At 43.7% G+C, this 19,817-nt stretch overlaps 5 protein-coding genes and 3 non-coding genes across 12 annotated transcripts; 5 read left to right on the plus strand and 3 right to left on the minus strand.

Moving 5' to 3' along the window:
* The first annotated feature begins 571 nt into the window (after positions 1-571).
* LOC9646930 (UDP-glycosyltransferase 85A7) lies at positions 572-2,701 on the plus strand. The gene is made up of 3 exons (XM_024681493.1): positions 572-1,067; positions 1,110-1,957; positions 2,010-2,701. Exons 1-3 carry the CDS (start codon positions 572-574, stop codon positions 2,037-2,039), a joined length of 1,374 nt encoding a protein of 457 aa, XP_024537261.1. The 3' UTR covers positions 2,040-2,701.
* On the plus strand, positions 2,682-2,752 carry TRNAG-GCC. Its single transcript has one exon. It is a non-coding gene; the product is annotated as a tRNA-Gly (tRNA).
* Positions 2,753-2,887: 135 nt separating this feature from the next.
* LOC9629105 (glucan endo-1,3-beta-glucosidase 13) lies at positions 2,888-5,792 on the minus strand. 5 transcript variants are annotated; one of them, XM_024684185.1, is made up of 8 exons: positions 5,336-5,791; positions 4,045-5,283; positions 3,962-3,989; positions 3,820-3,913; positions 3,567-3,766; positions 3,450-3,509; positions 3,245-3,380; positions 2,888-3,182 (listed from the first exon to the last, which is right to left on the minus strand). In XM_024684185.1, exons 1-4 carry the CDS (start codon positions 5,403-5,405, stop codon positions 3,823-3,825), a joined length of 1,428 nt encoding a protein of 475 aa, XP_024539953.1. In that variant the 5' UTR covers positions 5,406-5,791; the 3' UTR covers positions 2,888-3,182; positions 3,245-3,380; positions 3,450-3,509; positions 3,567-3,766; positions 3,820-3,822. The 5 variants fall into 5 exon arrangements, with proteins under 5 accessions (XP_024539953.1, XP_024539946.1, XP_024539943.1 ...); XM_024684178.1 differs by having other exon boundaries at positions 3,450-3,730; positions 5,336-5,792; XM_024684175.1 differs by having other exon boundaries at positions 3,450-3,738.
* A 615-nt stretch (positions 5,793-6,407) lies between these two features.
* Positions 6,408-7,455, plus strand: LOC9646931. The gene is made up of 2 exons (XM_002961729.2): positions 6,408-6,945; positions 7,012-7,455. Exons 1-2 carry the CDS (start codon positions 6,681-6,683, stop codon positions 7,224-7,226), a joined length of 480 nt encoding a protein of 159 aa, XP_002961775.2. The 5' UTR covers positions 6,408-6,680; the 3' UTR covers positions 7,227-7,455.
* Positions 6,420-6,493, minus strand: TRNAN-GUU. Its single transcript has one exon. It is a non-coding gene; the product is annotated as a tRNA-Asn (tRNA).
* A 47-nt stretch (positions 7,456-7,502) lies between the features above and the next one.
* On the plus strand, positions 7,503-8,557 carry LOC9629106 (late histone H2B.L4). Its single transcript, XM_002961730.2, has 3 exons — positions 7,503-7,531; positions 7,843-7,933; positions 8,070-8,557. Exons 1-3 carry the CDS (start codon positions 7,503-7,505, stop codon positions 8,535-8,537), a joined length of 588 nt encoding a protein of 195 aa, XP_002961776.2. The 3' UTR covers positions 8,538-8,557.
* TRNAN-GUU lies at positions 7,707-7,780 on the plus strand. The gene has a single exon. It is a non-coding gene; the product is annotated as a tRNA-Asn (tRNA).
* A 5,235-nt stretch (positions 8,558-13,792) lies between the features above and the next one.
* Positions 13,793-15,317, minus strand: LOC9629107. Its single transcript, XM_002962230.2, has 6 exons — positions 15,127-15,317; positions 14,909-15,070; positions 14,635-14,845; positions 14,411-14,568; positions 14,238-14,354; positions 13,793-14,169 (listed from the first exon to the last, which is right to left on the minus strand). The coding sequence occupies exons 1-6, from the start codon at positions 15,247-15,249 to the stop codon at positions 13,921-13,923; spliced, it is 1,020 nt and encodes a 339-aa protein (XP_002962276.1). The 5' UTR covers positions 15,250-15,317; the 3' UTR covers positions 13,793-13,920.
* Positions 15,318-19,817: the final 4,500 nt, after the last annotated feature.

Raw genomic sequence — 19,817 nt, forward strand, 5'->3', positions numbered from 1 at the left:
ACGTTCATTTGGAACAACATTAAAAATTATGTGCACTTGCTTGTTAGATACCATATGACAGCCTTGATCAAGTGTAAAATAAAGATTTTATTTAGTGTGGTTTTGGTATGTCTTTGTTTCTTGTATAATTGGATGTAAATCTTTGTAGAGTTTTGTTAAGTACACCAAGAAATATTTAAGGACTTCCAACTCATTTAACTATGGTTTGAAGCAATCTAGATTCTAGAGTTATAAAAACAATTGAATGTGACTAGTAAAATTAGTTGCTACATCAATTAGATAGAATATCAGATCAGTTAGAGATAATACAAAAAGTAAATCTAAACAAAAAACCACTTCTAGAACAATTGAAGATGCCTCTTAACTCCACTAATGTGAGTGCACTGGAATATAAAATAGAATTCATAAATATGCACTACACTAATATTAATATATAGCATCGTATCTGGACCTCACAAACTAATAATGATAATTTTTATTAACAAATTATTATAAGTTAATACTTTTGAAATTAACGGCTGCTTTATTTATTTAAGGTTTTATAAGGCGGGAAAATTCAACGAGGTAGGGCATGGCATCTCTGTCTTCTCACATTCTAGTCCTTCCCTATCCTGCCCAGGGGCACATCCCTCCTCTCATCGGCTTCTCTGCGGCACTGGCGGATCGCGGCGCGCTCGTGACGCTGGTGAATATTGCGAGCATCGATTCCAGGATCCGGGAGCGTTGGACATGGCCAAGGGAGCTGGAGGGCAGCATCCGGTTCGAGAGCTTAGATTTCCCCTACGACATTCCTCAAGGGTACGATGCGTCCTGCCATGTAGATCAGGGAAATTTCGTCCAGGCCCTTCGCGGCGCGCAGGTCCCATTCGAAGATCTGCTGAGAGAGATGCTTAATCGCGGCGAGCGAGTTTCGTGCATCGTCGCAGATTATCTCTGGGGATGGCATGTCGAGTCTGCCAAGAAATTTGGGGTTTCTTGTGCGTCCTACTGGCCTGGGAGCGCGACTTGGATCAATGTCCACTACCATTTGCCCCTTCTTATATCAGCCGGTGAGGCACCGATTAAAGGTAAGATATGTTTAAACTCTTCTCTCGTGACCATTTACGTAGATGGCGACGAAAGAACGATTTCCTACGTTCCGGGGCTCTCTCCAACGAAGCTCAAGGATTTCCCATACTACGCAAGGATGGAATTCAAGGGAACGCTCGAGTATTTGATGCAAGAGCAAGAAAAAACTCTCAGGAACTTCGGTGACAACTCGTGCTTACTGATAAACTCGGCCGAAGAGTTGGAACCAGATGCCTTCCAGTCCTTGAGAAAAGTTTTTGGAGAGAAGTGCACAGGGGTCGGGCCACTTTTTAATCTGGATCCAGCGAGAACAAGGCTTTGTCACAGCTTGCGAGAAGAAGACGGTGGCTGCATAGCTTGGCTGGACACTCAAGCTCCAAAGTCGGTGCTTTACATCTCCTTTGGCAGCGTTGTTGCGCTACCCGACTTGGAGCTCCAGGAACTCTCAAAGGCAGTGTTAGAAATGGAGAGGCCTTTCCTTTGGGTGCTTCCGCCAGAGCAGAAGAACGAAAGCACCAAAGAGATCACCGAGGCAGCAAGAGCTTCCTCCTTCACAAGAGGCCGGATAGTATCCTGGGCACCGCAGCTCCAAGTTTTGTCACACGCATCGGTGGGAGGATTTCTCAGCCACTGCGGCTGGAACTCGGTGCTCGAGGCCGTGACAAACGGAGTGCCTGTGCTGGGGTGGCCATGCGCGATCGAGCAGAACCTCAACTGCAAGGTGCTTGTTCACGACTGGAAGGCGGGCCTGAAGATCGACAAGGCCGAGAAGGACGGGATCAAGGCCGCGATCGAGAATCTGATGGGAGGAAGCTGGCTTGATCGTGCACAGGAACTTCGTGAGGTTGTTCTAAAGAGCGTGAGAGCTCGTGGACTTGTAAGCGATCCGGTAAAGTATACTCCATTTTTATCCTTGTGGATGATAACCCGTAGTCTTGCAGGTGTTGGAAATCGCTCGCTCAAAACGATAAAGGCATTGCTAAAAATCAAACGTTGCTTGTCCAATTATTATTTTTGGCGATCAGGGCGATGTCAACAAGATCAAGGCTAGAAACACTAGGCTGATCCATAACCGACATTTTCTCGAGGACTCCCCGGTACGTCTTCTCTTTGGGCCATAAAGTTTCTTTGAGCTTGCTGATTTGCTTTAGTCTTAATTATATCAGACCTTGATTTTTCAAGTCTATATTAACTTACTTTGTGTGACACATGGCATTCTACGTCGGGACGACGTCCTGTGTGTGAAGCCCGAACGCTTGGAGTTGTGTGGGCCCTTTAAGTTCGCGCTATATCCAGTCGAGGGTGGTGTTGGGCTGATCGAGTCCACAACTTGCATAGCAGAGCTCGTGAGCCCAGCTTCGCATCTACGTCCCTGGCAAGAGGAGCAGTTTAAAGAAGGATCTCCCAGGTGGACAGCATCCTGGCGTGTCGTCGTGACTTATCCGAAATGCTGCAAGCACCGCACCTGCTACAAAAAAAATGTAGATCTTGGCGAGAGCAGCGGCGCCGCTGTGGAAAGTAGTGATGGAGCGATAGAGCGAGACATTTTCCAGGCATGTCGATCCAGACAAGGTCGCTTCCAAGAGAAGTTTCTTTTGTTTTAACAAAGTAACGCACTGCTGGTCTAGCGGTAGAATAGTTCCCTGCCACGGAACAGACCCGGGTTCGATTCCCGGGCAGTGCACGGTTTTACCATGTGCATTGGAGAGGAATGAGTACAAACCAGCCTATCATGAAGATTCTTTTAAAGCATTCAACTTGTTAGGCGGTAATGTTAAGGCCAACGCGACACGCGGAGGAGAAGCTATTCCACCAAAAATTAGATAATAGCGTTGGAACACGTGGTCCCAATATCAGTTAAAAACTAAAATATCAGCTAAAAGGTATGAGTTTCTTTTGCCCAGATCTCTCTTTATTCTGGGCTCCCGCTTACGTGTCGCACTCTCCTCTAACCACGTCACATGCCGACGTGTTTTATTAGGGCATAGGTGGCATGTTAAAACACTCGCCAACGTGTGCGTTCAACGTTGCCCGTCCAATGACCTAACGATCAATTTGCTATTGTGTTGCACCGTCAATGAAGAAAAACTGTGTTTGCTGATCACAACATCAATCTGGAAGAAAAAAAAAGAGAACGACCGTTAGAAACTGTCTTAAACCCAGTGAAGGAACAAACCGCTAACAGTGTTGTTGTCAGCTGAAGTGGTCGCTTCTCGCACCGAAGTGCTAGCAGTAGTGTTGTCAGCTGAAATGGCATGGCCGGTTATCCCGCCAGTAACATCTATAACGATCGTCCTGCAAGTTTGCTTAATCTGGAGGAAGAAAGAAGAAAAACGTTGGTTAGAAGCGTGCGTAAAGTTGTTAAAGCGTAAACTTGTTACCTCGTAAGCAAACTGAGATGGTGATTGCGTTCTTCTGGTTGTGTTGTCTAGCTAGCACAGCTTTAAGAAGAACTTTAGAATGACTCCTACAAGATCTACATCTACAAGCAAGTTCACCAGAACATAAGCATCTCGATCAAAGCCATGAACAACATGAACAGCTTGGTCCATGATATGTTCGAGCGGCTGTCCACCGAGGCCGGGTAGAGACAGTAACAAGGCCACCATCCAGAGCTGCGAAATCCAAGACGAGGCCCAATCCTTGGTGAGGCTTATCTTCCCTGGCGAGCTAGCAAAGCACGCAATCTCCAAGGGAACTAAGAGTATGTTAGCTCCTGACCGGGGTGTGGATGGACAAAATGGTAATTACCTCTCAGAGTAGACAAAATTTGGTGAATAGTATTGCAGCGAGTGGGAGCAAAAGCCGAGGATCGCGAGCGGACAATGCTTTTCCAGGCATTAAGCTGTAAAGATCCTGTTAAGAAACCACAAATCCTATGATAACAACTTACCTTCCTTTGTAGATACACGAGCCGTAGGCTGCCAGCCATTTGCGTCAAGTTAGAAAACACAAAACTTTCTCGATAAACTTAACTCGGATCGGCAATCGTGACGGCTGCTGCTCCTGAGAAGTCGCAAGCACTGGGATCCATCCCGTTGCTCTGGAAGTAGCTGTTAAACGCATACGATGCGTGTGAAGCAACCGTGTCGGGAAGATAGCAGGACTGGCCCGGTTGAATAGCCTGGCAATCGGCATGGCCTGGTCCGCAGGCCCAGTCCAGCGCAATCTGTAAGTCTGTGAAGCTGGCATTCGGATTTGCGACGCAAAAGCTCCGGTTCCGCTGAACCACAACACTGTTACCAAAATCAAGGTTGTACACTTTGGTCCCATCCGGCTTGAAAAGACCCCAGTTCCTGTTGGAAGTCGGGCCCTCCCTCAAGTCCTCGTTGAAAAGCTCGAAAATGTAAGTATCCGTTGTGATCCCCGGCCGGAATGGAGTGCCACTCCCATTGCTCAAGTGCTTGATGAGATTCCCATTGTAGGAAGCAGCATTGTCGAGGTTGACGACGTTCACCTCGTCCGCATTACCCATGGACGGCCACCCGGTCTCGCTCACGACTATAAGGATCTCCCGGTGGTTGTACGCGGCCATTGCGTAGTAGAGCGCGTCGAGCTGAGCATCGAAGAGGTTCCAGTAGTGGAGGCCCGAGTCGGAGTCCGTGAAGCCTTGGTTTGGCCGGAAGAGCGCAAAGTCGGAGGAGATGTATCTCATGTCGTTCCGGTACGCGTAGTAAGGATAGACGTTGGCCATCAAGTATGATCCAGTCCGGCTGAGAAACTCGAGCAGCGATTGCATCACCGCCGAGAACCTGGGATCGAAAGTGGCCGACGATGGCGGAAACGACGTCCCAAGAACACCCATGGAGAGTGGCGTCGAGACTTTCACCTGTTTGTCTATCCCGGCTTGCTGGAGAGCCGAGTAGATGTTGGTCATGGCTGCAACCAGATAGCCAGCGGCATTTGGAGCGCTCGTGATCACCTCCGAGCCAACGGCAATGGCAACGATCTTGGTGGCCGGAAGAGCTGCCGCTACGTTTCGTGTCACCCAGTCGGCAGCGTCGCCCTGGGACTGCCCGAAATCCACAACCTGTGCGTTTGTGGTGCCGATGACGAGCTCGATCTGTGTGTTTGCGAATGCCTGGAGAGTCTCAGCGTCGTAGGAGAAGATCCTGACCTTGGTGATCGATTGCGCCTGGATGAGCTGCACGGCCACTTGTGGAGAAGGAAGATTATCCCCATTTCTTCCATAGCACACTCCGACAGAGCTGGCGCCTAGCAAGAAAAACGAAAGAAATAAATGAGAGCGAGCGTCGATCGATCTTACCACAGACTGTCGCGACGATCCAACAAGCGGCAACAAGACATCCGGCAATGCGGTATGAGCGCCGGAACATCGGATCGCGAAATCTCACCCCCGGCAGCACGAAATCTCTCTGCCGATGCCGCTGGATCGCGCGGAGCTCCTAGCGAATGCGCCGACGATCTTCTTCTTGTCCCTAGCGCCGTGAATCAGCATGACGATGACGCACCCGCCGCAAGAATCCGGGAAAACGCCAAGCGCGCTCCAGCTGCGGCCTACAATCCCTGCCGCGATGATGCGCTGCCCCAGAAATCTCATCCAGGTAGAAGAAAGAAACAAGGAGGAGCAACCGCATTGAAGATCAAGACCTAGGCCGGGGAAGATCGGCGCAAGGGAAGAAGAAGAAGAACAAGCGTCGCGGGCGCCGCGATGATCGCCAAGAGGAGAGAATAGGGAACAAGAGAAAGAAAGACCCGAGCGACCGCGTCCTCCTCCTCTTCCTCCATGGCCATTGGATTTTTTCTTCGCCTCGTTTCCTTCTTCGCCGTGCGTTTCCCCACGCAGCCTGACTGACGGACTGACGGTCAAACCGGTCAAGGGCATCGCGTCGTCTTTCCGGAATGGAAAAGCCTAGGCGATTACAGATTTTTTACAAGGTGGAGCGCGCCGCGCGGTATATGAGTACCGCGGACTGCGCGGTACGGTTGCTGGTCGCCTAAGTCAGATGAATATGGACTCGAGAAATCAAGGTCTGATCTTACAATACCTATAGACCATGACACGGAGAGAGCACAAGCGCTCGCATGGCTATTCGATAGATCGGACAAAACCGACAAAAAAACGTCCCGCTATAGAATGCTAAACTGAGATTATGGCTGGCAAGCGGCAAACTCAAAAGAAATCCAAAGAGAAGAGATCGATCCATACCTCGACAAAATGCTGGTTATGGATCACAACTTGAGACCCTACTGGAACATTTTCTTATACTTGAACATTTTTCTTAGTGGCAGCTGGAGCCGATTTCGTCAATTGGTGACACAATCAGGGAAAGCAATGCGGAAGCATTAATTTCGATTTGGGTTAACTATTTCATTTTAAATTAATTATTCGCTAGAGGGAGGGGTCGAACCTCCGACCTTGCGGTTAACAGCCGCACGCTCTGACCATCTGAGCTACTCCAGCTTTACATTAGTTAACTGTCTTATTCACTTTAATTGCTTATATACTTCGCAAGATCTTCCGAATATTCTCAAAATATTCCTGTAGTTCGTTGAGTGTTTACCTTGGATCATCACATCACTCTCGATCACATCCTGTGTCAATCCACAATGCCGCCCCAGAAACCATGCCCCGGTGCCAGTGATTCCCAATGGAGAGCACTCGAGCGAGGAGATGGAGAAAAACTTTAGGGTTCTCAACATTAGGGCTCTTGGGATTGGAGGGAATGGGAGAGGGCGATGGCGATCTGGAGGCTCTGGAGGAGGAGGTGAGAGAGATGGACGCGCGCGTCAAGAGAATGCGCAGCCAAGGCCCCGCCAGGTTTAAATCTTTGCTCCAGGAGCATCTTGTCACGCTCCGGCCCCCTCCAACGCTAGAGCCGCCGCTACACACGCCATATCTCGATGGAGTAAATGGTCAGTACATAGCTAGCTTCTCATTCCTCCTGATTGAGTGAGAGAAGAATGTCTGGAAATTCGCAGGTGATTTGTCTGCGATCCAGACGAGACGGTTGGAGGCTCTCAATTCGCTTCCCGGATTGTTGGAGCGCATCAACAAATGCACGGATGATCTCTCCGCCACTCTCGCCAAGCTCAAGCACAAGCGATCTTACGACCTGGTTTTCGAGCTGCCGCATCCAACACTACCCGAGGAGGATGGCGATGGCAGCCTCGCCAGTCGATTCTTTCCAACTTAGCCGCCGTCTCTCTCTCCTGTACAAACAAGGAAGAACAGCACAGCGAATTCATCAACAGGGACAGGAAGAACCAACAGACACAAGAAAATTACTATACTACCACCTCGTCGGCATTAATTTGCTTGTATCCTTCTGACTTGTAAGTGTTCACTCGTTTGTAACATTCGGTTTCTGTCCGTCCATTGAATGTTTATCAATCAGCCTCTGTGTTTGCTGATCACAACTTCAATCTAGCTCTGAAGGTCCGGGATTGATCCAGCTTCCACTCGATAAGAAATGCCCTTTCAGCTTCCCAGCCTGCAAATGTAACAAGACTTAAGTGAAAAGAAGAAATGCCCTTTCCAAGCGAGCGAGCAATTGGTACCAGCAAAAACTCCGCTTCAAGAACAGCAAAGAACAACAGCTTCTCAGTCACAAGTTCCCAAAGAAAATGCTACTGCTAGTTAATTTTTAGTCGAAATTACAATTAATTATTGTAAAGCTTGAGTAGCTCAGATGGTCAGAGCGTGCGGCTGTTAACCGCAAGGTCGGAGGTTCGACCCCTCCCTCAAGCGAATAAAGAGGCATTTCAATCCTTGAGAAGGGCTTTTGGGAGATAAGTGATCTCTTGTGCCAGCGTTGCTGCATTATCCATCCGACTTGGAGCTCCGGGAACTTCTATTGCTGTCGGAATCAGTTTGCGCAGCTCCGCGAGCCATGACGAAGACGTGAGAATCGGGCTAGCTGAGGAGATTTCAAGATCGTAAAACCAGTAAAACTTTTTACCTCGTAACCAAACCGAGATGATAATGGTGCTCTTCCGGTTCCGTTGTCAGCTGACATGGCTGGTTTTCTCGAGCCGAGCGTCACAACACTTGGAATCTCCACGACTACAGCTCTCCACCTTTAAAACGTTTCGAGCGGCCAGCGCAACGATCACTACCGATGGCAGAGCTGGACTCGAGAATGAAGGCCGTGAAGAAACTCCCATCCACCGGCGGCGGATCGTCGGGGCAGCAGCAGCACAGCTCCAAGAAGAAGCTCAAGGCGCTCCAGGGCGACTCGTACAAGATCTACATCTACAAGGTACTCAAGCAAGTCCACCCGGACATCAGCATCTCGATCAAAGCCATGAACATCATGAACAGCCTGGTCCATGATATGTTCGAGCGGCTGTCCACCGAGGCCGGGCGGCTGGCTCGATACAGCAACAAGCCCACCATTCAGAGCCGCGAGGTCCAGGCCTCGGTCAGGCTCATCTTCCCTGGCGAGCTCGCAAAGCACGCAATCTCCGAGGGAACCAAGGCTGTCACCAAGTATGTGAGCTCCTGACCGGGACGATGATGGCTTTTCAGGCATTACGCTGCGAAGATCCTGTTAGAAACCACAAAGCTTATGATAGCAACGTACCTCCCTTTGTGCAAATTTCCAGAGATCTAGGAAAAATGAGAAGCTATACTGACCATGTACTCCATCGGCGTCTCCACGAGTTCTGGCCTGGATCCAAATTTCCAGACTTCTCGTGTTCTTTCTTTCTTTTGATCAAGAGGAATGAGAAGAGCTATACTGACCGTTTACTCCATCGAAGTGTTGCGTGGATCCAGCGTTGGAGGGGCCGGAGCTTGACAAAGAGCTCGCGAGGCCTCGCATTGCGAGCGTCCATCTCCAGATCGTCATCGCCTCCTCGCTACCACCCCATGACTCGAGAGCCGGAGAAGATGCTGCCCTAGGGCGCCGAGATCGTCGTCTACGAGCCTTGCGTTGTGGAGAGCGGGATTCTTCGCCTAGGTACGTGCCTGCGGATTTCCAATCCGGCAGCACTTCAAGTTTGTCACGCTGCTCGTCTTTGCAAGATTCCCGGACGATCCAGACGCACTAAGCAAGGATTTCTCGCAGCGGAACTTCGCCACGGCAGTGGAGCTCTATATACAAGCGTTAAAAACTCTCACGGAGCGAGGAAGATCGATTCGTGAGACTCTCCAGTCGAGCGGAGTGCCTTGTGGTTCCAGTTGGGATGGGCTCACAAGGCTCTCGAGGACGCTGAGAGCGCGCTGGATCTCCGGGCTGGAAACGAGAGGAGCCTCCTCCCGAAAATTTGAGCACTATGGAAGCTCCGGCAGTACGGTCGTGCGGAAGCTTGCCTGGAAGAGAGCCTGAAAGCCCGATCACTCCAGCGTTTGTTGGAGGAAGCCAGGATCTTCAGGGAGCAGAGCGAGTCCGGCCTTCGCGATCTTTCCAAGTTTCTCACGGGAGGCTGTAGCAAGCAAAGTCCTCCAAACGTTGCGGAGTTCGTCGGTCCCGTTTGAGTCGAGGTGACGAAGAACGGGCGTGCGAGGGGGATCTTCACGACGACGGATGTCCGTCAGGGGGATTTGCTCATCGTCTCGGTTAGAGTTCCACTCACGCGGGACATGCGAGAGAAGATGGATCAAGGAGACAACAAGACGGAGCTCCTCGCCAGCCTTCTCCAGGTGTGCTTGGCATCTCCAAGAACTCTACGGCATAGCATGGCCGAGGCCGCGATGGATCAGTTGTCTATGCGGCCTTCTCCCAGCAAGCTGGTGGACAAGGAAGATCCGAGCATGGATCAAATGAACATGCGCAGACCAGTTGCAACAGAAGAGCTCGAGTTTGATGTGATGAGGATCCGAAACATCCTGGGCTGCTCCACGGAGTTCGTTCTCTCCGAAAACTACAGCGACGAGTTCGTGGGGTTCTGGACGCTGCCAGCCTTCATCAATCACTGCCTGCCCAACGTGAGCATGCGCAAGTTCGGAAAGTCCATGTTCGTGTACGCTGCTCGCGACATGGAATCCGGAAGCGCGGTCGTATGGCTACGCGCTGTGGCCACGGGTGGTGAGAAGGTCGACGACTGCCACTGCCAGAGGTGCCATCTTGAGAAGAAGCTCGGGGAGCCGCTGTGGGGGATCACTAACAAGTTTATGGAGCTTCTGGCAGACGAGAGGCTAACGATAGAGCAGTGTGGAGATTACATCCAAGTGGCCGTGGATCTGAAGAGGTGTTGAGCTCGCAGGAAGGTATGGATCCGAGCTTCACATCCACCTTTCTTACTTTGGATGTCGAGCAGAGGCAGAACTAGCGGACGGAGGAGGAGCTGCAATGCTTGATGAAATACTCTAGGGACTGCATGACATTGCTCCATGTCGATGGTTTACTGAGGTTTGGTTAAAAGGAAATCTGTGCCAACATTTTAATCCTGTAAAGAGAAATTAGTTTAGGGTTCTAAGTGTGTGCAAATATTGTTTAGTTTGCTTAATAATAGTGTTATTCCTATTTCATACAGCAGTAGTGTTATTTTTATTTATTAATTTAATTGATCAAATGAAAGTTTATAATTATAAACATGTTTATAATTTATAACTATAATATTAATCTTAACCATTAGATAGTAGAATAAACTAGAATATACTAGAAAGTTTCAGGAAAGTTTATAAATTACTAAAATGTTTAAAAATTATAAATACAAAACTAATTTAAATGAATATTAACCATTAGATTGTAGAATATCTTAAAATATCCAAGAATATTCTAGGTATATTCACTACCATCTCAATCTTGTGTATTGCTACATCAAAAACAATAACACTGAGTCCTTTTACAATTTTACTTAAGCAAACCAAAAATATAAAATTATAGCAATAATAATCATTCTAAATTATTCTACCAAGTAGTATCTTCTTAGTGTGGTAGCTAATTAATTAAGTTTAAGATTTTTGTATATCTAATATTAGTGACACTTTTTCTATGTGTTATTAATAATATTTTATTCACTAACACGTTTATTGGTTTTCTTAAGCAAAATCTGTAGGGGAGTGGGTGGTTAAACTATGTTTGAATATTCTAGGATTCTACCATTTAATGGTTTTTATCAAATTAGATTAATCTTGTATTTATAATTTATAAACATATTTATAATTTATAAAATTTCCTAAACACTTCCTAGTGTTTTTTCTACCATCTAATGGTTAATGCTCAATAATTTTAATGTTGTGTTTATAAATTATAAACATGTTTATAATTATAAACTTCCATTAGCTAAATTGAACTCATAAATAAGAATAACACTACTATAAAGCAAACTAAACATTTCTACATGCAACACATAGCAAATTATATTTGTTAAATTGTTTCTTGATTATTTCTGTTTCTTAGTTTATAATTTATTATTATTAATTTTTCTGTGTTATAATAAACAAAAGTAGGCAATTCTACCTTTTTTAACTATAATATTTTGAAAAAGAAAGTGGGCATTCTAAGTAATTTTGAAATATAATACTGCAATACCAATAAAGTATTTAATTCAAAACTAAGTAGAATATTGACCTTATTTTTTATTTTAATATAAGAAAAATAAATGAATTACATAATTTATATTAACTTTTTTTTAATATTTTAATATTGTGAGTGCTCAAGATATAGGAATAGGTATTTTAATTTGGATTTAGATCCTTGATTATATAAGAAGAATAGATGAACCAAATTCAATCCCTAAATGGACGGTCTATATATTATAGTATTGTATTACCTAACCAAGGTAATATATGTATTTACAAACCTTACACTATCCTCCCCTCCGAAATATAAAAAGGTGATGGCAATAACTCAAGTGGAACATTTGAAACTTCTAATGGACAATTATAAACTATTATAAAAATTTGAAGCTTTCATAAAACCATCAATAAAATTGTTGAAAACTATGATTGAAATAAAAGCCATGGTATAAGCATCATTCAACTATGGAATCTTAGTGAATCAATTGCAACTCTATATATAACTCTTAAATGTTCAAATCAACTACACAACCATAATTTTGAATCAAAACAAGGGACTTTGACAATCTATAGAGCACTATTGTAGCAAACAATACATCCTGTCTCTAAGTTTGTCTATTGATGATCCTCCAAGACCACCATTAACTTAAATTTAGAATTATAACTAAAACAACCATTATTGTCATTTAGCACTGCATATAAAAGGTTAAATTCACTCTATTCATCTTCCATATCTTCCTTATCCCTTTCTCAAAAGAAAAAATGTTCTAAAACACTATCTTTGTTTGCACTCATTATGTTTGTTTTTACTTTACCATCTATATTTAGCCTCACTCCACTATCTTATCTATTCGACATTATTACATTAGGGTCAAATGTTCCATTCGGACTCATCCTTACTCTACAATCCATGTCACTCATCTTCATTCCACTAATGTATTCATTTTTCCTCACTCCATCATCGAGGCAAGATTCCTGTCCATCCCCTCTACCCCTCCAAAAAAAAAAAAGTTAAAAGTATTGGGGTAGAAAAGAAAAAATGAGAAAAATTGAGGAAAAACAAATGTGGAAGAAGGAAAAGTGGATAAAAAAGCATCGAAAGACAAATTTATAACAATTGGCCATGCAAAAATAGGGAAATCAAAAAAAGGATATATATTTAAAGCTTGGAAAATAAGGGACTTTCTATTATAAAATACTTCGGCCACCACAATATAAACAAAAGATTCATAACTTTATTAACACACAACTCAACTCAACACTTAAGACGAGAAAATCAATAATAATGTCCACACTCTCAAGAGAATATATAAATTCTTTAGCATCAATAGTAAAGCAAAGGCTCTCAATAACACTCATAAGTGGGGACATACATTTGAAACTCTAGCCAAAGTGACACAACCGTTAGAACAAAGAAATACTCAATACTAGAATTGATTAAAGGCTTTACCAATGAAATAAAAGCAAGATTCTTAACTTCATGCACATACTTAACATTTAGATTAATATGAGGAAGACAGAAAACACTCAACTCAATACTAGATTAAGAATGAGAATCATAAGAATCATAAATGAGTAACATATCAGAAGAAGAAAACATTACAAATAAAGAAGCAATACTAGGAACATGAGAAGGCAACTCAGGCTCAGGCTGAGAAATAAGAAAAAGTTGGGAAAGAGTAAAAGGTAAAGAAAAAGGATTAGATGGCAGATTTAAAATTTGACACCTACTTTGTGAAATCTCCACGTCATCTCCAAAGTTATCTCCATAATAATCAAGTTCGTCAAAATAATCTAAAATTGAGCTCATACACATCATCTTCTTATAAACTTAGTCCTCGAATATTCTCCAAGAATCAGACTACATCATCCATAGCTCGCCAATCAATGTCACAAGTCACAATCATGCTCCACATCAACAAAAGATGGCAAAACACTAAAAATAGGACAAACTGTGTAATCATCTCCAATGAAAGTTGGAAATGGCAACATGCCAAGGATGAGCCAGCATTAATAACTAAAATTCTAGATCTTGCAAAAAGATAATATAAATTTAAATCTAAAAGAGAATGAAGAAATAAGAACAAAAAGCATAATCCTAAACATTAATGCAAAGCACTACTAAAAAAACTTTTCCCTTCAAAGATAAATTGTAATGCCTTTCATCCACCAATGTAAATGTTTGGGATATAGGAATAAATACATTAATTAAAGTTTAAACCTCTGCCTTATATATAAGAATGGATAAACCAAATTCAATCCCCAAATAAACAGTCTATATACTATAGTATTATAATTAATGTATTACCTAGCTAGGGTAATATATATATTTACATAAGTAGGTAATTTTACTTCCTGTTATTAATTTTATATCCTGTTATTTGCAAAAAGAAAAGTCATTATGTATATAGGATGGTTGATGGTCAATTCCCTGCCACCACTGGATTGAATTTCCAGGCCTGCTGCTCAAGATATCCTTGGTTTGGAGATGCCGAGCGAAGCACAAGAGGATGATACCACGCACTGTTCTGGTACTGATCGTCGTTCTGCAGAGCCCACTGCAAGTTGGTTCCATCCAGATTGATCGCGAGATAGTCCGTGTTTGAAGCCTGGAATCGGTTCTCAGACCACACGAAACTGTAATTGAGAGGATCATATTGAGTCAAGAGCACCTGCCATGATCATCCAATTCGTTTAGTTTGCGAAATTCTTCAAGTTTTGAACAGTGTACACTAGTTACCTTGTCTCCCGGCTTGGCTGACCCCTTGAGAGCAAGACCAGTCACCTTGTTTATGAGAACGAACGAGGTGAAGTACGTGGTATCATCTCTTCCTCCAGCAGGAACCTTGTACCATGTCTATATGTAATCAAATAGAATGAGATAAGATTACAAAGAACGATGAAAGTACAAACCATGCCGTCGAGAGGAACGTTGTTTGGACTAATAGCCACCACGTTTGTCTCATCGTTGTGCTTGACTGCATTCTTGAAAGTTACGTCCACATTTTGCTGCTTCCAAGTCAAGTACTGCCCAAACCAGTGGCATAGAATCCTGTACTCTTGAGAAGGCTCTGTGCATCATCACCATATATATGAGCCACAACCAAGAAGAACAATCATATGATTCATGAGCTTACCGTAGGTGACGAGCTTCCAGTGGGAGTTTTCATTGCTGTTGGATGTCACCACTGGCACCCCATCTTTGAAGCTAGCACTTGAGTAAGTGTGGCTCAGAAAAGATGACTTGTTTACAGTCATGGTGATCAAGACTTGATTTTCGTGGCTCCCTGAAATACGCCACAGGAGATAATTGTCTTGGCCTACCGGATCATAGTCTCCAATAGTAGCCTTTTGCCATCAAAATTCCATATGATCAGCAACCGTGTATGTATGAATACTATTTTTGTGTACCTTGCTTTGAGACGTTGAGTATGCCTGGGACCGGAGAGCTTTCTTAGAGCCGTGGTTTACAAACACGAACGCGGAGAGGTGACTGATATCCGGGTCCAGGAACTCATCCCTGCCACTGAGTTCCTGGTTCAGCAAGTTCCATGACTCATCCCTGTACCACAGCTGCACGAGAGTTTCCCATGATGATTGACAACTGGCAAAGTTTTGAAAGATTTTACCTGGAAGGGATTGAGCGCGTCCTTGGACTTGAGAACAACCTGGTTGCCTTGCTGCGTAATGCAATAGCCAGGATAAGCAGCAGACTCGATGGTGAAGAACTTTGGAGCTGCTGTGAGAGCCATTTCTCTAAACTCTTAAAAGAAAAGACTATAGCTTTGAGAAGCCAAAGGGATGAGTATGAAGTTATAGAGCTCTTTGAACGTATGGCAGCTTTATATAGTAGCTTATAATTTATACAATTTATATAGTAGCAGCTTCTGTCGCATTATCCCATGTGTTTCATGCTTGCTTACTTTGCCATATTCCATGTGCTTCCTTACTTTGTGCAGTCAGCACTGCAGTTGAAAGCTTACAGATTTGTACAGCAAAGGGGCAACCAGTATTGAACTGGTGACCTATCGGACTGCAGCCGATTGCTCTACAACTGAGCTATGCCTCCATTAACACGCTAATTAACTGCATTTGTTTTAATCTGACAGCCGAGCACTGCTCCTCAAGCCAGGTTTACAGAGAATGTGGGGAGAAGCTCACTTGATCCATGGGTAGGAACTTTGAGACAGTGGGATTTTGTGCTTGGTCATATGCCAAGCAACAGGTCAGCCCCTCACTGCTCCAAATGGTGTTGGGGTGGATGGGATGGTCATCACCAATGCTAAAGTTCTTGTTAGAGCCACCACCATTCCATTTGGGAATTGCATACTACAGATGAGCAAATGTTTGATTGAAAGTGGAAATTACATCCTAGAATAAAAGATGGAGCATATTTAAAAATAAACAATTTTGGTGAAAGTAGATGTTAAGAATTGACTTAACTTTCACGTGGTAAGTGAATTGTTTTTGTACATTAACCTTTCACTAACTTTTTGTTCTAATTCCTCAAATGTTGCCATAAAATAAAAAGAAATCCTTTGTCCAGCTGATAATGATACCATCCATTTCCAAATGCATATTATCATTGGGATAAAGCACCCTTATATGTTTTTGTCATCCATATATGTTTTGCAATATGGATCAAGCACAAGTAATATAAGCTCACACACACTCTCTCCTCTATAAAATCATAAGAGTTAGGTAAGTTTAATGCAATTTAATATTTTGCCAATGAGCAAGACTACGTTAAAATATTCACCACACAGGTATGCTTATAAATATAGTAGGATCTAGAATACAGTAACAAGCTCTAAAAATTACATTATGAAGAAGTTTTTTGGCATTGCTCACTAGATTTTGTTGTGCCTCACCACTTTTGCCATATGTCTCATCACTCTGCAACCAGTATTCAAAAATTAGCCATTTACATTGCATTGAATGTGCTTAAGCATCACAAAAATGCCTTGGTAGTGGATAATGGTTTCTCAGCGAAAGGTAACCTTGAAAGGGTATGACTTGATATTTCTCTAGATTAAGAAGTCTAAGAATTCTTGCAGATTAAACACTTGATGGAAGAATATACAAGAATTGCAAGACTTGAAAAAGCATAAGTTTTAGCTAAAAAACACAAGGAAACTAAATCATGACGATGATGATGATGCTCATCAACCAATCTTTTGTCTTGATCTTGAGCTTATCCCATTTTCAACTTTGCTAACTCAAGTTGGTCTTATATATCTTCTAGGAAATCACAAGCATGAGGTATTCCAACCAAAGCCAAACTCAATGTAGCACATTTGAATTTAGAGCTAAACTCCAAGCCTGTTGCACTACAAAACGAGGGTATAGTATAATCCCATGAGCACTAGTTCCCTATATCCAACACCTACATGCAAAACAATGTCAAATGGTGTCTGGCACAATTTTGACATATTAGTGGCATAATGTGAGGAGGGTATTCCATCAACTAAAGTAGCATGGAGTTTGGGCTTAGACTCAAGTTAGATGTAAAACAAAGAGTGACACATCTCAGTAGGAGCTAAATTAATGTCCTAAGTGGTTAGATATGTATTCCAACCATTATCCTTATTATACATTTGGAACCCCTCATGGTCTCCCCCCCCACCCGAGGAACACAAACTTTGGGCTTTCACCCCAAACCTCCTTTAGTACCAGGAGTTAGTCTTTGGGATTAACTCAAAACTTATTAAATATGGAATGACATTAGATTGTGAATTTGGACATGGGATGAATATCATTATGTTCATGACACTTTCCATAATTACCCAATTGGAACGAGACTAATACAAAGGGCATGATAGTGAATATTGAGGGACCAATCTCAATATCACAGGGGTTCTTAACACTAGTAAGTGCAAGCTAACAACATAAGTTTCTTGTCACTGTATCAAGTATACTTCACTTAATAATAACTTAGGATTTCCTTCTTCAATGCCCTTTTGTGTAAGCTTTTGAATTTGGACTTTTCAGGAGGTCACCTAAAAGGACACTTAACCTTAAGTATCTTAAAATTCTTAATTGATTGGAAAAGGGGGTACATTTTTATTTATAGGCTCTTTTCCCTTATATTTAAACCCAATGAATCGTTTTTTAAGTAATTTTCTTTGGTTATTTACATTCTAGTTTAAGTGCACATGTGCTGAGTAGTTTCTCAACTAGCTTGGGTGGAGACCATAAAGGGAATTAGTAGTACTAATCTCTTGCCATCGTGGTAGTAAGGAGAGAGTGTTCATAAGGATTAGCTAACAAGTATCTTTCGATACCTGAAGTCATATTTGTGACACTCTCTCCCCTTTAGAGAAAATCAACATCCTCATCAATGCATACCTAAGTCTAGCAAACCGTCAAAGAAATAACTCGAAAGTTAATGGAAAACACACTATGTGGAAAACACATTAACTTAAATGAGTTATGGAACAATCTCTCCTCTACGTCCAAAGACGTTAAGACTCAGACACCCTTTGGCTGTCACCGACAAGGAAATGACTAATGAAGTTAGCCACCTTTGTTGCTTAGAGTACCACTTAGCTTACAAAGGAATGATATATCTCTGCTTGCAGGGACATAGGGAGAGAGCTAAAGGCCCAACTTCCCCTAAGCAAGAAATCAACCCCATCGAGAAGATTTAGACAACTATTATAAATTAGTAGATGAAGTTGTTTACATGACCATGCCCCTTTTTTAAAAATGAGTTATTGAAAGAGAGGTGCAAACTTGTGATCAGTCTATAATAGTTATCCCTATGGTTATAGATTGTACCCATACACTAAAGTGCCAAAGTCAGCATGCCAAAACTGACCCAAAAATATGTATAATAGAAACGTTTGATTTATATAAATATATTACTTTATTAATTTGCAAGATTTATTACAACAAAAGCTAGTGATTATTATGATTCTTATATTCTGTGACAAGCTCACAAACATGTATAAGATTCCTAAGAGGCTCCCAAGTTGATTCACAAGATGAGTAACATTTCCACTTAACTAAATATTCTTTGGTTCAACCATCACTGTAGTGCACGTGGTTTTGACCCTTTATCCTATGGTGATTTACCATAGGATAACACCACGAAGCGGAACCTAAACCCTCTTTGTGCCACGTGACAGATGCCACGTGTCACATACCACGTGTCCGTGCCACGTGTCCATAGGAACCCGAGGTTCAGGGCCTTGGGCCACTGAACGAAGGAATGGTGCCAAACTCCCAAGCGTGACTCCAAGGAGTGATGGAACCGGACCACGGAGCAACTCCCGAGCATATAGCCCAAGGAGCGAAGGGACAGGATCCCGGAGTGACTTGGAACAGTCCTGGAGCAACCAGCATACCAATGCCAGGACCAGCACGCAAAACAGAGCTAAACGGAGTCTAGCGCTATTTCGGCATACCGGTGGCCTAACATAAGGATATGGGTACTCCACCAGCTAGCATGGAATGGAACTTGGGCTTAGACCCAAGCCGGACGCAGAACAAGGACAGGCACGCAAGTGGGAGCTAGACTATGCCTCAGGTTGGTCGGCCATGCCCGACCTACCCACTATCCCTACTATACATTTGGAACCCCCCACAGCCCCCCGCCCCCCCCCCTTGAGGAACACACGCTTTGGGCTTTCACCCCAAGCCTCCCTTAGTATCAGGAGTTAGTCTCTGGGACAAGCTCAAAACTTACTAAATATGGAATGTCCCTAGATTGCGAATTTGGACACGGGACGAACACCATTGTGTTCAGGACGATCTCTACATTCCGTAGATATGCCAAATGAGCAAATCTGGACACTTTCCATAAATAGCATTTGGGACGAATTAAGACTAACACAAAGGGCATGATAGCGAGGGTGTTTGGCAGACACGGTAAGCTATCATCTAGCGATGTTGAGGGACCAATCTCAATATCGCGGGGGTTCTTGATACTAGCAAGTGCAAGCCAATGACTCAAGTTTCTCAAACCAGGCCGAGTATGCTCAGCAAGAAACACATAGGGTTCCTACCTTATGTTTATCCAATCTAAGTGCATGGTCATTGATCAGTTTCTCAACTAGCTCAAGTGGGAAACTGATAACAGGTCCAGCAATACCGACCTCCTGCTATCGTGGCAGTAAGGTAAGAGTGTCCATAAGGACTAGCCGACAAGTAACTTTCGATACCCGAAGTCACATGCGCGACACTCTCCCCCCCTTGGGAAGATCGACGTCCTCGTCGATGCACACTCGAGTCTAGAATACTGCCAAGGAAACAACTCTAGAAAAAGTTTACGGTACTCACACTATGTGAGAAATGCACCAACTTAAATGAGTTAGGG

Source organism: Selaginella moellendorffii, unplaced genomic scaffold (genome assembly GCF_000143415.4).
Source record: "Selaginella moellendorffii unplaced genomic scaffold, v1.0 SELMOscaffold_1, whole genome shotgun sequence".
NCBI lineage: Eukaryota > Viridiplantae > Streptophyta > Lycopodiopsida > Selaginellales > Selaginellaceae > Selaginella > Selaginella moellendorffii.

Excerpts from the sequence above, each read along its gene's own strand:
- LOC9646930 (XM_024681493.1), top strand. The coding sequence starts at position 572 with ATGGCATCTCTGTCTTCTCACATTCTAGTCCTTCCCTATCCTGCCCAG. Across the intron at positions 1,068-1,109 it reads CGGTGAGGCACCGATTAAAG|ATGGCGACGAAAGAACGATT; the intron begins GTAAGATATGTT and ends CCATTTACGTAG. Across the intron at positions 1,958-2,009 it reads GTGGACTTGTAAGCGATCCG|GTGTTGGAAATCGCTCGCTC; the intron begins GTAAAGTATACT and ends GTAGTCTTGCAG.
- LOC9629105 (XM_024684178.1), bottom strand. The coding sequence starts at position 5,405 with ATGTTCCGGCGCTCATACCGCATTGCCGGATGTCTTGTTGCCGCTTGT. Across the intron at positions 3,990-4,044 it reads CGTCACGATTGCCGATCCGA|CCTACGGCTCGTGTATCTAC; the intron begins GTTAAGTTTATC and ends AATGGCTGGCAG. Across the intron at positions 3,914-3,961 it reads TCGTGTATCTACAAAGGAAG|CTTAATGCCTGGAAAAGCAT; the intron begins GTAAGTTGTTAT and ends GGATCTTTACAG.
- LOC9646931 (XM_002961729.2), top strand. The coding sequence starts at position 6,681 with ATGGAGAGCACTCGAGCGAGGAGATGGAGAAAAACTTTAGGGTTCTCA. Across the intron at positions 6,946-7,011 it reads ATATCTCGATGGAGTAAATG|GTGATTTGTCTGCGATCCAG; the intron begins GTCAGTACATAG and ends GGAAATTCGCAG.
- LOC9629106 (XM_002961730.2), top strand. The coding sequence starts at position 7,503 with ATGCCCTTTCAGCTTCCCAGCCTGCAAAT. Across the intron at positions 7,532-7,842 it reads CAGCTTCCCAGCCTGCAAAT|CGTTGCTGCATTATCCATCC; the intron begins GTAACAAGACTT and ends CTCTTGTGCCAG. Across the intron at positions 7,934-8,069 it reads CCGCGAGCCATGACGAAGAC|CGTCACAACACTTGGAATCT; the intron begins GTGAGAATCGGG and ends TCTCGAGCCGAG.
- LOC9629107 (XM_002962230.2), bottom strand. The coding sequence starts at position 15,249 with ATGGCTCTCACAGCAGCTCCAAAGTTCTTCACCATCGAGTCTGCTGCT. Across the intron at positions 14,846-14,908 it reads ACTCAACGTCTCAAAGCAAG|GCTACTATTGGAGACTATGA; the intron begins GTACACAAAAAT and ends TGATGGCAAAAG. Across the intron at positions 14,569-14,634 it reads CTGGAAGCTCGTCACCTACG|AGCCTTCTCAAGAGTACAGG; the intron begins GTAAGCTCATGA and ends GATGATGCACAG.